The 14234-nt window shown below is 51.5% G+C and overlaps 1 protein-coding gene across 8 annotated transcripts in view; it reads right to left on the bottom strand.

Annotated features, from left to right (window-relative positions):
- Nucleotides 1-10386: 10386 nt before the first annotated feature.
- KIAA0232 (KIAA0232 ortholog) overlaps nucleotides 10387-14234 on the bottom strand; it is an 80427-nt gene continuing 76579 nt past the window's right edge. For 5 of the 8 annotated variants that reach the window (XM_046657420.1, XM_046657419.1, XM_046657421.1 and 2 more), the window contains one exon: nucleotides 10387-12862. In XM_046657420.1, the coding sequence (XP_046513376.1) occupies nucleotides 12683-12862 (180 nt within the window). In that variant the 3' untranslated portion in view covers nucleotides 10387-12682. The remainder of the gene's footprint in view (nucleotides 12863-14234) is intronic. The other 3 variants (XR_006888036.1, XR_006888037.1, XM_046657423.1) reach the window with 1 other exon arrangement.

Raw genomic sequence — 14234 nt, 5'->3', positions numbered from 1 at the left:
TCCAGATGGAGAAACTGAGGCCCAGGGAGGAGAGGCTTACAGAGTGAGGGAAAACCGGAGCCAGGACAAGAACCCCGCCTTTTCCTCTGCTGCCCAGGACCCCCACAGCGGGCGTGCCTTGGAACGGGGAACCTCTAAAACCACCCGTTCTGTGGCCCTGGCGGCAGGAAGTAGAGGCTCTTGAAGGGCATTTGTTTGTGCGTAAATGCTAGTGGTTCTGGAACGCCACAGGGAGACACCTGGACTGTCCATTCGAAGGCACGGCTGCGCGACGGGCCTCCCACGCCGGCAGAAGCAGCTCTGGGTGGGAAGTTTTAGAACTTCGTCACGGCACGAGGAGGCATTTACTCTGCGAACTTACCTGAAAAGGGCTGGGTGCAAAATTGAGCCTACAGGATGACGTTAACTCTGAAAAACGTCCATATAAAATAGCCTGTGAAAGGGTTTTCCCATGTGTGCTCTATAGTTTTGTTAATTTTCCATTTTTCTACAATAATCTTATTTTATCTTTATCTTTATATTTTATGTTTATAATCAGATAGAAGATCTTTACTAAAATAAGGTGATGCAAGGGAACAGGATGACAGGTCTGCAGGGAGAATATGCTCACCCTTCGTTCCCACGCTCTTCTGGAGCACCCATTGTGTGAGGGGCCTGTGCTCAGGGCTGGGTGTGAGTAGGTGCAGGCGGAGTCCCAGTCTTCCTGAAGGCTGTGGTTTTAGTAGGAAAAGGAGACACCGATTAAACATTCACATAAACTAGATATACTGCAACTGTGACCCATGTTACAAACATATACTGGGAGGGTAGGGGTGGGCAGGGTTGGCATGGTCAGCGAGGCTGAGACCTGAAGGCTGACGGGAATAATTCAGGGGAAGAGGGGAGGAAAGAGCATCCCAACAGAACAAATGGCAAGTGCAAAGGCCCTGTGGAGGGGGTGGGAGCAACAGGGGGAAGGACCCACTGGCAAGGCTGGAGCTGAGATGGGGGTAGATATGAGGGGATGAAGTCAGATTCGCATTTTGCAATGATTGTCCTTTCTGTGGTGCAGAGAATAGCTGGGCACCTTGAAAACACAGCTCAGAAAGGCCAGCAGGAAGGCACCTATGAAGAAAGGATGCAGGCAGGCATAGGGAAATGAGACTCCAGAGGCAAGAGGAGGCCTGCACAGATCTGTGGAGCCCACAGACGCTTCTCAGGAGCTCGGGAGTCTAGGAGGAGGCCCAGGGTCTGAAAGGGCGGGAAAGCTCCTTCACCTCCACCGCATCAGCCGGCCCGTAAGTGAAGCTCAGCAAGGCCTTGGGCATGAGCAAAGGGGCATGGATGCTGATTTTACACTCCACCCTCAAGGGGCAGCGCCTCTTCCTTAAAAGTGCTCATGGTGAACTGGACAGGGCTGAGCGGCTGCTGACCCTCCGCCTCTAGGTGAGTGGCCCTGCATGCCCATGCCGGGCAGAGGCTGGGGCTGCTGTGGGCCTGGGAGAATGCGTGTGGGCTTCCGGGCAGTGCGGTACCAGCAGAGGTCCCGTCTCTGCCTCCACCCTGAGCCTGGCCTAGGGGCCCAGGCTGTGCAGGCAGAGACAGAGGCCCACACATCTCCTGCCACCTTCTGTTCGGATTCCACCCAGACTCCTTGGAATTAGGCTCCACTGCTAACCGAAACCTCACTCTTTCCACTTCTAACTTATTTTTTAAAAATCCTTAGGGGGTCGGCCCAGTGGCGCAGCAGTTAAGTTTGCACATTCGGCTTCGGCAGCCCAGGGTTCGCCGGTTCGGATCCCGGGAGTGGACATGGCACCGCTTGTCAAGCTATGCTGTGGTAGGTGTCCCACATATAAAGTAGAGCAAGATGGGCACAGATGTTAGCTTAGGGCCAGTCTTCCTCAGCAAAAAAGATTGGCAGCAAATGCTAGCTCAGCGCTAATCTTCCTTTAAAAAAAATCCTTAGAACCATTTTTATTGTAGAAAATTTCAAATATTTGCAAAGTAGAGTGAACGGTGTAATGAACCCCAGGTACCCATCTCAACACTGGTCAATATTCTGCTCTTCCTATCGCCTCCCCATATTCTCATTGTTTTCATTTTTCCTGGATTCATTCAGAGTGTGTCTCAGATATCACAGATCACATGAAAATAGTTCAGCTTGTTCTGTGCACCTCTCTAGTAGGAAGTCTTTTTTTTGAGGCATAATCACAATACCACCAGCATAATAAAATTAACAATAATTCCTCAATATATTCTAATACTCCAATTATCTTTAAAAAATGACTTCTTATGGTTTGTTCAAATCAGTTTCCAAAGGCCACACACTGCCTCTTCTGTCTCTTTTGATCTCAAATAGTTCCTGCTTCCTTGGTTTGCTTTCCCTCGGCCATGTGTTTGTTGATGACGCCAGGTCATTTGTCCTGTAGAATTTCCCGCATTATGGGTTTGGCGGATTATATCCTTGTGGTGGTGCTGGACAAGGTCCTCTGTCTCCAGGATCTCCTATAAACTCAGTTTCATCTCAAGCAGAGGTTCCAACCAGGGGCAGTTTTCCCCCGGGGGACATTTGGCAATGTCCTCTGCAAAGGGCCCCTTAGGAAGCGCTGAGCTGAGGGATGGGAGCAGGGACCAGTAGAGGCACATCTAGGTGTCACTCCCAGCATCCACACACGTGTGCTTCCTATGCATCCCATGAGGAGTGGACGGCTCCTCCCACTTTTATCGACGTCCTCTTGGACCAGTGGTTCCGGTGCTGTGGGCCCCTCACCTGATGGCTTAGCAGCCATTCGTGATCATCGTTTAGACCCAAACATTAGGGTTGCAGAATGTGAGCCCTATTATTTTTTTTAGCGTAATGCAATTATGACTTTCATACTTCCTCATGTACAGTTTACAAAGGGCTTTCCCATCCAGGATGGAATAACCAAACTCACTGCCAAGCTGGAGGTGGGTCAGGTAACCTGATAACTTTCTCCAGACGAGGAGACTGAGATCAGAGGAGGGCAGTGGTTTTCGGAAGACCCCATTGCTCAATAATATCTGCAGGCTAAGCCTGGGCATGGTCACCACCCAGAGCTCCATTCACAGGAGTATACTGAGCTCATTCAACTATAGAGAAGGAAGGAATTGCCATGGTGAGCTTGTTTTAAAAGCTACAAAAGTTCTAGAAGATTCTCTGATGTGTGTCAGCTGATTCTAAACTCTCTATCCAACCTTGGAGACCATGGCTCACCCACGACACACATGGTGGCCCTGCTCATACCCCTTCATGCTCCCTGCTGCTTCCAGGATGAAATCCACATCCTTTCAAGAGGGGTTCATGGCAAACAAGGCATTCACGAATGCCCTCCCATCTCTCTATTCTCATCTTTCCCACAGCACTGACCTCCCCCCGCCCTAGTCACACCCAACTGGGACACCAAAGATCAGAGTCTGATAAACTAACCTTCTGGTATGGCTTGGCCAGTTGATTTCTGTGGGCGCTAATAAGGGAATTAGCCCGTCCAGCACCCATATGTGCAGGCGTGTTATTCCCTTCTTTTTTTCTCCCCAAATCCCCCCAGTACATAGTTGTATATTTTAGTTATAGGTCCTTCTAGTTGTGGCATGCAGGACACCGCCTCACCGTGGCCTGATGAACAGTGCCATGTCTGCACCCAGGATCCGAACCAGCGAAACCCTGGGCCGCTGAAGTGGAGCATGTGAACTTAACCACTCGGCCAGGGGGCCGGCCCCCACACGTTATTCCTTTTAATTCTGGAAAGTAACTTTCACCTTCCCAATTTTACAGATGAGGTAACTGAGGCCCAGAGAGGGCGAATGGCTTGCCGAAGGCCCCACAGTGGGAGCCAGGACTAATTAAGAGCCAGGCAGTCTGGCCCCAATGCTGGGCTCATCCTGCTGCCCCATGCAGCCTCTCTCCATAGGGCTGGGAGGTGGTCTTGGCCCTGGAAAGAGAGAGAGGAGGCCCCCACTCCACACCCTGTCCAGGCTTCCCGTTTCAGGGAGGCTGTGCCCCGGCTTTGGTTTCCCCTGCTTTCTGTTATCTGCAGCCACGCGGGACAGCAGGAAGCTGCCAGAAAGGAAACCATCTTGTCAACGGCCAACCTGCAGTCAGGGGGTAGAAACAGATCCTCGTATGTCCCTTCTGGATGAAATGTGTGACTCATTCCGCAGGAAGGGCCACACTCCCTTTGAGTGTGTAAAATCGGTGACTGTGCCTCTGCCCCCTGCCCTGCCTAGAGAAGCCACGTTGCCCGTCCGAGCAGAGCTGGGCCCGCACGCTCCCCTCTGCACCAGCAGCCTACCAACTCCCAAGGTCCTGGAGTGGGACGGGGCTGAGGGGCTGCGAGGCAGGGCAATTTGGGAGCAAGATAAGGAGGAGCCTTCTGATGAAGACGGCTGCCCAGGCTTGGAGGGGTCTCACCCCCTTCCTTCGAAGTCCTGAAAAATTCAGAACGGTCATAGCGCAGGCAGGCTGGAGAGCCCTCTGAAGTTTATCTGGGAGAGATGAGAGAGGACACTGTGATATCTTTATTGCCAGAGAACTAGGACTGAGGGAGGTTTACTGATTTAGAAAAAACATAATTTATTACCAGCATCAGGTTTAGGGCCTAGCACATAGTGGGCTGTTGATACATGTTTGCTGATTGAATGAATGTTTCCAAACCCTATTTGCAACCAAGGCCCAGGGGACCTCTTTTTCTTCCTAATTAGCAGCTTGATGCCAACATGAAGATACCCTGGCCTCCAAAAGACCCCAACCTGCTGTCCCCATTTCCACGGTGACAACTTGGTAAGGTCAAGGCATAGAAGGGCAGCAGGCAATGATGCTCCACTGCTCACCAGCCTCATTCAGCTCACCCAGGTAACATAACGCCCTTCCACTTGCGATACCATTAAGCCTGGGAGAAGCATTTGCAAGCCGGGGACCTGAGTTCAGTGTGAGGAAGTCACACAGAGGCCCAGGTCTCCCCGCTTCCTCCCCAGCTCGGGAAGGGGAGGCATGGGGGAGTGGGTCTGGGGAACTGAGGAGCCCCGAAGGTCACCTGAGATTCTATAAACACCTGCTCCACACGGAAGAGGCCAGGCTCCCCCCACCTCCCTGGTGGGGCCTGATGGGGGGGGGGGGGGGGGGGAAGGGCTGCCTGCAGGACCGGCTGGCCAGCAAAACTGAGACTTTCAAGGAGGGCATCGAGAGGGGCGCAGGTGTGAGGGGCTGTGCACCGGAGCTAAGAGCCAGGGTCTGCCACTATGAGCCTGTCACCTGGCAGGGTCCCTAACCTCTCTGAGCAGTTCCCAGGGCTGTGATCACTATGGGCTGGAGTGAGGCCCGAGGAGCAAGCACAGGCCAGCGTGTGAGGCCGCCTGGAGCAGGCCCAGCTGCTGCGCTGCTCCTGTTATCACTGGCTTGCAGCTTGCAGTTTGTGGGAGGATGCTGTGGTCATGCCTGACATTCTTGACCAGCAGGAACTGGGTCCTGAGCAGACCCAGCAGGTGTCCCCAGGCCCATGATGGGAGGAGCTGAGAGTCAGGCCAGAAGGGGGCCAGGACTTGCTCAAGGCCCTCTGTGAGCCCAGGGTTTATGGCACACAGTCCAGGGTTCTTTCAATGCTGCTTCCTCTTCAGCAAAGGGTGAAAGCTCCATAAAGCTGGCCCCCAGGCTGGGCCACTGCCTCCTCCTCCAAGCTTCCCCGGCCAGCACTGGGTGCCCCTGCGGTCATCCTTGGGTTCCTAGCCTGTGGCTTCCAGGCCAGGCTCACGGTAGGACTCTGAGTCCCGGAGGACTCCAAGCCCACAGTTCTGCAGTCAGTTCAGGTTCCTGTGGAGGCTCCTCCTCTGCCTGAATGTCTGAAGGCGGAGGGGCAGGGGTGGTGGGGGGAGTGGAGGCCACTGTGGCATGAAGGTGGGCCCTGGACTTGGGAGCAATGAGCTAACAGCAGGCCCAGCTTACCACTGCTGGCAGGTGCTCCTAAGCAAGCCCCTTGGACTTTCCAAGCGAGTGTCAGTGATGGACACCGCTGGATTGCTGGGGAAGAGCCAGAGGTGGTGGGCACGTGGTAGATATGCTCTGGCATGGCTCCAAGCAGGAGCTCCTGGTGGGGGTGGGGAGGGCCTGACCTGGCCTCCTTGGCCCACCCCAGGACATGGGGGTGCGTGGGGACAGAAAGAAACATGTGCAGAGGGAAAGGAGCAGGAAGAGGAAGGCAAGGTGCTTGGCCTCCGTGTAGGTGAGGAAGTGGAAGCCTTACCTACCTGTCACCAGTCGGCCTGGCCTGGCCCGGCCCTGAAGGGAGCAAGCGGTGTCCCCATGCCAGTTGGGAAGAGAGTGACCGACTCAGTCAGTCACATAGCTGGAGGGGGGCTCTTCACTCCACACCTTCTCAGGTGGGAAACAAGAAGGCAGGAGGAGCGTCCAGGCTCCAGGCAGGCCTGGCCCCTCACTTCCAAGGCACACCCAGGGGCACAGGGCTGTGGGATGGTGCCAAGGGCAACATTCAGTGTGCCCTCTGCTAGTCTCTCCACAGGGTGGAAGCTGAGGGCTGTCATCCCCATCTGTGACTGCAGGCTCGGGCTCGGGGAAGCCAGGGCCTGCATCCCCCCAAAAAGGCCTCCCCAGCCCTGGGGCCCTGAATGGTCCCCTGGACTGTGACATGAAGTGGCAGGCCCAGTGCCTGACTGAGCTGCAGCAGGCCACCTGCCCGCCCCTTGGGAAGACAAAGGGTGGCCAGGTCCCAGCCTGCCCCTTCGTCGCAGCCAGAGCCCTCCTGCCACCTCAAGGAGCCTGCCCCCTTGGCTCGGCTCCAATGGCACACTTGGTTCTGCTGCTGCCCCTGGCCCCTGCCCTCTGCCCCAGCCTCCACCAGGAGGGGTAGTGTGACCTCGCTTTACAATGAGAGGGTAGGACTGAGCCAGCCACATGCCCGCTGTCAGCACCCAGTGGGGCAGGCCTCTGCAGGGCCTGACCCAGAGGCAAGGCCGTTACCAGGCTTTGCTACCACCTGGGGCGGGGGGGCAGGGAAGGAAGCGAGGGGCAGCCTGCAGAAGATGTGATTTTCTTCTGAGTTCCTGGACTGGGCTGTTGCAACTTCTTCTGGCTCTGCTCTCTTCCCGTCCAGTTGCCACACGGGAGCACAGGGTTCTGACGCTCAGCGTGTGGACAGGACTGCGTGTCACTGCTTTCGCATCTTAGTGTCTGTATGGCTGTACTATTTTTCCTTTACAACTGACCCTTACGAGAGGTCCTGTTATGATCTCCATTTATACCTGAGGATACCAAGGTGGAGATGAACCGAATTGCCCAAGAGCAAGTGGCCAGGGGCGGCAGAGCCAGGATTCGCACCCAGGACTCCTGACTCAGTCTGGACTCCTGTGAGTGACATCCTTACAAATACGTAACTCACAAGGATTAGAAAAAGATCGCTTGGTAGAAGCAGCTGACGCACAGCCCCCTCTACACACCCTTTTTATTGTTAGTGGGATTTTGGCAAGATGGAGGTTTGGGAGTCAAACAGGCGCTGCAGTCCTGGTGCCTGGTTCGAATCCTGGCTCCACCATTCACCAGGTATGAGATGTTAGCAAGTGCTGAACTTCTGGCTGTGCCTCAGGTTTCTCATCTGTAAAATGGGGCAATTATACTCACCCCAGAGCATTGTCAGTTACCACCACATAATGCTCAGAAGAACACTAGGCACTTGGGGAGCTCCCAGTGTTAGCTGTTACTGTTACTGGCACAGACAATACCAACACCACCCAGATGTTAGGTGGTGGTGTCATTACGAGTCGTCGCTAGTCCAGTAAAGTGAGGCAACTGTCCCTGAAAATGCTATTAACCAACTACCCACCCTGTGACGCAAGGCCAGCGGCGGGCTCCGAAGCAGATCACTTCCTGGTCTCTGTGCACGAAATAGTACCCAGCCTGTCATGCCACCCACCCACCTGCTTTCAAAAGAAACCAGGGATCAGCCCTCCTTTCCGTTCCTGGACTGCTGCGCAGACGCAGGCCTCCCCGGGCACCACCACAGCCACTTATCCCATGTGCCCAGAGCGTGTCGAGTGGCATCTGCGGTGGCAGAAGCAGCAGCAGCAGCATCAACTGCAACAGCAGCAGTCTGAGCACTTCGGATACTTCATTTAAAGACAGGCCTTCAGGGCCAGCCCGGTGGCACAGTGGTTAAGTGCGCACATTCCGCTTCAGTGGCCTGGGGTTCACCAGTTCGAACCCCAGGTGCAGACATGGCACCGCGTGGCAAGCCATGCTGTGGTAGGCGTACCACATATAAAGTAGAGGAAGATGGGCACAGATGTTAGCTCAGGGCCAGTCTTCCTCAGCAAAAAGAGGATTGGCAGCAGATGTTAGCTCAGGGCTAATGTTCCTCAAAAAAATAAATAAATAAAAATAAATAGAGAGAGGCCTTCAGGTCCCTTGGTTGTTCGAAAAGCCCTTAGGAGTGACGTCAGAATTCCTGGGCACAGTAACAGGCCAGAGCGCCATCTCCGGTGACTAGCTAACGTGCACAGAGCAACCCCATTTAACATTAGCTTGGCACCCCCATCCTGCTCTTGCAGGTGTGGGCACGTGTGGAACAATTATGCTGACGGTACTTAAAGAACCACAGGTAAAGGTGGAGCAAATGGTCAGCAGGGCCACCAGGCACACATCTAGGCAAAGAGGCAAACCGACAGGAAGGCTACTGGATGGACCCAAGCATGCTCTGCACCCACCACAGGCACACGGCCCGCCTGCTGAATGATCTCACACCTGCGCAGGGGCCCGCCCTGCGGTAACAACGCCCTCCAGTCCCGCCGCAGGCGCCTGTGCCGCCTCACTGCCCACCTGGACACTGCTGCCATACAAGGAAGACTTAGCTCACACGATCTGGCCAGGGATTAGCCAGATCACCCTGCAATGATGCCCACCGACTGGTCAAAGGCCGACACTCAAGAGGGCTTACTAGGCAGGAGGCACTGTTCCAAGCACTGGTCGTAAAGCCAGCGAGCAGGCGGCCCGGGACTCCACATTAAGAGATGTCGCTTCACATCAGGGCAGGGAAGGACTTTGTGACAAACAGAGATGGCATGGCTGGCCAACTAGCTGGGAAGACACGAGGCTGAATCCTTAAACCGCACTCCTTGTATACGTTACACACACTTCAAAGATTAACTTTCCGTAAGTATATGGGTTTTAGAAAAACATGGGAGTTTTTTGTACTCTTAAGGTGGAGACAGCATTTAAAAACATGCCCATACATCCCAGAAACCATAAAGAAAAAAATGGATAAAACAAAATCGAAATCCTGCTGTCCAGAAGCCCCTCTGCTCTGCCCAGATGAAAGGCGAATGCTAACCTGAGGAGGACACTCGCCTCAGACAACCGAAGCTGCGCATCCGCTCAGACGGCGAAGACGTCCACCTCCCAACGCAGGCCTGCAGGCCCTCGTGTTCTCTGTGATGCTGGCAACAGCCCCACACGCAGGAGCAGGCACTTCACAGGTTGGCAGTTCCCTTCAGGAGCGATTGCACAAGGAGATACGAGTTTAAGGGGCCCACAGAAAGGCCATTCAGAACACTGAATACAGATAAAAGGAACATTCCAAATGTGGACCAATGAGGAAGCTGTTAAATCTTTATCACGGAATAACACAGCTATAAAAATTATGTAGATCTACTGTCATGAAAAGACGTCTGAGTAAAAGCCTCTTTCTGAAGTTACAGAAGAGCAGGTCTAGAAGGTGTTTTGCACAAATGTTAGAAGCTACCATCTCAGGCTGATGGAAGTATGGATGAGTTTGCCTTTATACTTCTTTAAGAATACACTGATTTCAGGGCTGGCCCAGTGGCGTAGTGGTTACTGCACTTCGGTGGCCCGGGTTCACGGGTTCGGATCCCGTGTGCAGACCCTACACACCATTCATCAAGCCACGCTGTGGCAGGCGTCCCACATACGAAATAGAGGAAGACTGGCATAGATGTTAGCTCAGGGACGATCTTCCTCAAGCAAAAAGAGGAAGATTGGTAACAGATTTTAGCTCAGGGCAAATCTTCCTCACCAAAAACAGAAAAAAAGAAAGGATGTAAAAAAAAAAAAAAGGAATACATTGATTTCTTTTTTACAGTGAACATTGATCATGTTGATATATGTACACAGTTACTTTTTTCAGAACAAGCTCTATCACTTGTGGACAAAAATGCTGTGTTCTTGGCAAGACTCAGGTAACCGAGGGGAGGAGGAGATGGACTCATCTCTCAGCAGGCCCCCCAGCCTTCTCCAGTGTTTCAGCAGCGCCCGGGAGAAGGGCTAAACCATCTGCACGAGGAATGACGTGACCTGGGCACGCACTTTCTACTGATGCACAGAATTACGAGGAGGCTGGGATTCTTGATAAATAAAAGGACAATCAATTGTTTTTTATATTTTTTATTTGGTGTTAACTCCACAAGAAAACAAAAAATCAGTTACTCTGGTGTATGTGAACTCAGAACAATACAACCACGGGGAAAAACTCTCAGCCCAGGAATGGAAAACTGATACTCAGTGCTATGGAAATGCAACGCGCTTCATACCACAGTGCGTTTCAGCGTTTTGCCAACTTTTTAAAAAATGCTTTTTCTTTGTGATCATCCATTCACAAAACTAAAAACCACACTTTCAACTCTGTTGCTGAAAGCCTCTGGGCTTCAGCCACTCAGCTATGAAAACAAATAAATACACAATCTGTGAATCCCTTGCCCACTTAGAATCCACCCCCATCCCCTCAGAAGGTGCAGTGTCTTCCCAGCAGCGTGAGGAAGGCCACACCTCTGCCACCTGGAGCCCTTTCTTGATAAAAAGCAGCTGTCCAAAATCAACTGAGCTAAAGGTTGTGTCTGAAATACATTTATTTGGTCTCTGCTACATAAGCAACGATTTCTAGGATGATCGTCACTGTAGTGATTTTAGGAATTTACAACTTCCAATTCTTTTTTGCCTTTGCTGTTAAATTATATTTCAGTGCAGATGCTAATCAATTTTTAGGAAGCTCCAGAAGAAAGAAAAATACATAAAACCTTATAAAGTCTGTAAATAAATAACAGCAACATAAAACCTTACACACGCACACACACACAAACCCACTTTAAAGTGTCAAAAGATGTGCTGTATAAAAACAAACCCTGACACGTGCTGAGATCAAACCCAACGGGCCACCAGGTTTCTCACGGTGAGGACACAGAGAACCCGGGATATGACTCCACAGTCTAGTCTGCCATGGAGTTTCTGCGTCATCAATTAAGAAAAAGGCAACAAAACCCAAAGCTTGAAGCAAATCATCTATTTCTCAGCCAGTTCAGCTCCCAGCTAGTAAATTATATGTGTTTATTGCCTGCCAAAATTAGTGAAGCTGTCTTGTACATATTAGACTTTTCTGCCGTTCCTGATGTTACAGACATGTTAAACTGATTTCACACATTAGGTTTTTTAAAAATAATGAGTTGGTTAAAAAAGAAAAACACTTTAAAATGTTTAGGTTTTACCAATATTGCTCCCCCCAGCTTCAGCCTGTTGCCCAGCGGCATGAAGGCTCCAAGGGGTGATCATTGTGAACGGACAGAACTTGTCGAGATGGACTGACCCCTGGGTTCCCAAGTAAAATGGGAAAGCGAGTCCCATGAAGCAATCACACAGGTATGGGAGAAATCGTTACTCTACCCGCCCCCAACCCGCCACACACAAAACATTCTCTCAAACACAAAATGAGATCTAAGCTATCCTAAATCACAGCCACAAGAGCAGCTAGCTGCAGCAGCCAAGGTGTCTTTGGGGTGATGAGGTGGTCTTTACTGCATATCAAACATTTACAATTTCAAGTTTTGGGGGCTTCAATTCAATGTAGGTCACCAGAAAATCATAATTTGCAACTAAGGTCCTCACCAAGTTTTTAGGACTCATTGCAAATAGCTCTGAAAGGTATCTTGGTGTAAATGTAACTGCAACATGAGGATAGGTGGGGGCACTCTCACCCCACCCCGCCTCATAAGCCACCCCACCCCGCAAAGCCTTGGCTTCTCCAGTTAGCAAGCAAGTCACAAACGATAGTATCATCCATGATACTTTAGGGAGGAAAATCCTAAGACAGAAAACACAGTATTTTGTAAGTCTCTAAAAGCACACCCTTGCGGTTCCTACATCAAATGTACATGAGCTTTTACTGAATGAAGACCGTGGATGAGTCACCCATGCTTCCCTCTTGCCTTCAGAAAGGCACTGATCCATTGCAGGGGTAAGGATGTGTATCCCGGTTCTTAGAGAACAGAGCCTGAATGTCCCAAAGCTAAAGTCTCTGAAGAGCAGGAGAGGGTGCTGACACTGCAGTGCCACGGTGTCAGGTCACGGTGATGCGGCCGCAGGCGGGGGGAGAGCCGCAGCTAAGAGGCAGACAGCAGTGACGCTCCTAAGACGCGCACATGCACACCCATTCTCGAGTGGACAACACAATCTAGTCTAGTTCAAACAGCCAAGAATTTAACAGCTTGGAAAAAAAAATCTTCAACAGGATAGCTGTCCTCAACTCTAAAATAAGCAAGAAGAGAAAGATAATTACTGATCTGAATCAGTTAATTGAAGAAGAAACCTAAGTTGTTGTTTTAGATTAACAGGCCTCACAAAAGGGTAATTTTCCATCACATATTTTTAAAAAATAATTTGTACTACTCTGCAGGTTTAGAGATGAGTTCGGGAAAAGAGTTCCTCTTCACTGGGGTCCACCCACTCGTCTCCGCCTTCCGAGCCTGTGTCCCCCGAGTTGGAGCTGGCACTGGAGTATATCTTTCTGCGGAAGCCGTTTGATTTTGCTCCAGAATTTCTCTCTCCTGTACACCTTGCTTCATAAACAGAAGACACCTAAGATTAAAGGAACAATTTTCAACAGATCAAAAGCCAGATTTTTTTTCAAAAGGTCCATGTGAGATACTTTTTAAATACAGAGATTAAATAACAATGACTGATGCTTTCCTGTGGAGAGTTACAAAAATATGAAGTTTTACTGTTTCAAAGCAAAACAAACAACTCTCCTCCCTGATCCATAAAGAATGCAAAACCCTAATTCTCTCTGTTCAGTCCCTTTGACAGACGTCGCATATGTTAAGGCCAGATAAAAACAGTTCTTTGAGGCCTACCAGAGGCCAGGAACTGGGGTGGGCACAGGACTCCACTGGGAGGAGAGACGTGGCCACGCCCTCCCGGGGCTCACATTCCAAGGGAGAAGACCACAAGAAAACCAACCAACGAAACCTCACACTACCGTGATAAATGGGGTGTAGGGACCCACAGTGGGGGGCACTTCAGACAGGAGTGGCAGGGAAGGTAGTTCTTTTGAAGACGGGCGCCCTTGCCTGAAGGCCTGAGAAGCAAGCCAAGCAGCAGTACCAGCCAGAGCTTGCCTGGGACCTTGGGGCTGAGCTTCTGAATTGAGGTTCTATCGGTATCTGGTATTTTCTAGGGAAAACTGTTGTGTGGGACTGTCCCCCACACCGGATGGTTAGCATCTCTGGCCCCCGGGACACTAAATACAAGTAGTTAGCCACTCCCTAGTCATAGTAACTAGTAATGCTCCCACCAACCCCATCATAGTATTTGGCAACACTACCCTCCCCTCCCACAGTAACCAGTAATGCTCTCTCCCATCTCCTGAAGTGATTAGCAGTGGCCCCCCAAACCAGTCATAAAAACTAGCAACACCCCCCGCCCCTCTGCCCTGGGCCAGTTATAGTGGCTAGCAATATCCCCCAAGTTGTAGCAACTAGCAAAGCCCCCCAATCATAGCAACTAGCAGTGCCCCCCGCAGTCACAGTGGCTAGCAACATTCCCCCAGTCATTGTAACTAGCACCTCCCATTTTTAAATGGCAATACTGTGCCGGGTGAGAAGCCCAAGGTAGGAGCACAGCAAGAAAGCCACGCTAAATGAGGGACATGAGGTCAGAGAGGCACATGGGAGCAAACACACTGGGCCTCACAGGCGTGGCGGGGAATGTGGATTCATTCTCCATGAAATTGTGGTTAAGAGTGTGGGTCCTGGCGTCGCGTGTGAGGCTCTCGGCTCAGGGCTGCCCTCGGTATGTGGCCACGTGGCCTGAGTAGATGCTTCTGAACCTTTCTGTGCCTCAGATTCCTCTTCTACAAGATGGCGTGTTAACAGTACCTACCTCACAGCGTTGTTCTGAGGACTAACTGGGGTAACACTTGTGAGGTCACTCTGCCTTGCTGTGTGGAGAG

The sequence above is a fragment of the Equus quagga genome, chromosome 3 (genome assembly GCF_021613505.1).
Source record: "Equus quagga isolate Etosha38 chromosome 3, UCLA_HA_Equagga_1.0, whole genome shotgun sequence".
In the NCBI taxonomy this organism is placed as follows: Eukaryota; Metazoa; Chordata; class Mammalia; order Perissodactyla; family Equidae; genus Equus; species Equus quagga.
Note: the sequence above shows the minus strand (reverse complement) of the source record. Positions and strands in the feature narration are given on the sequence as shown.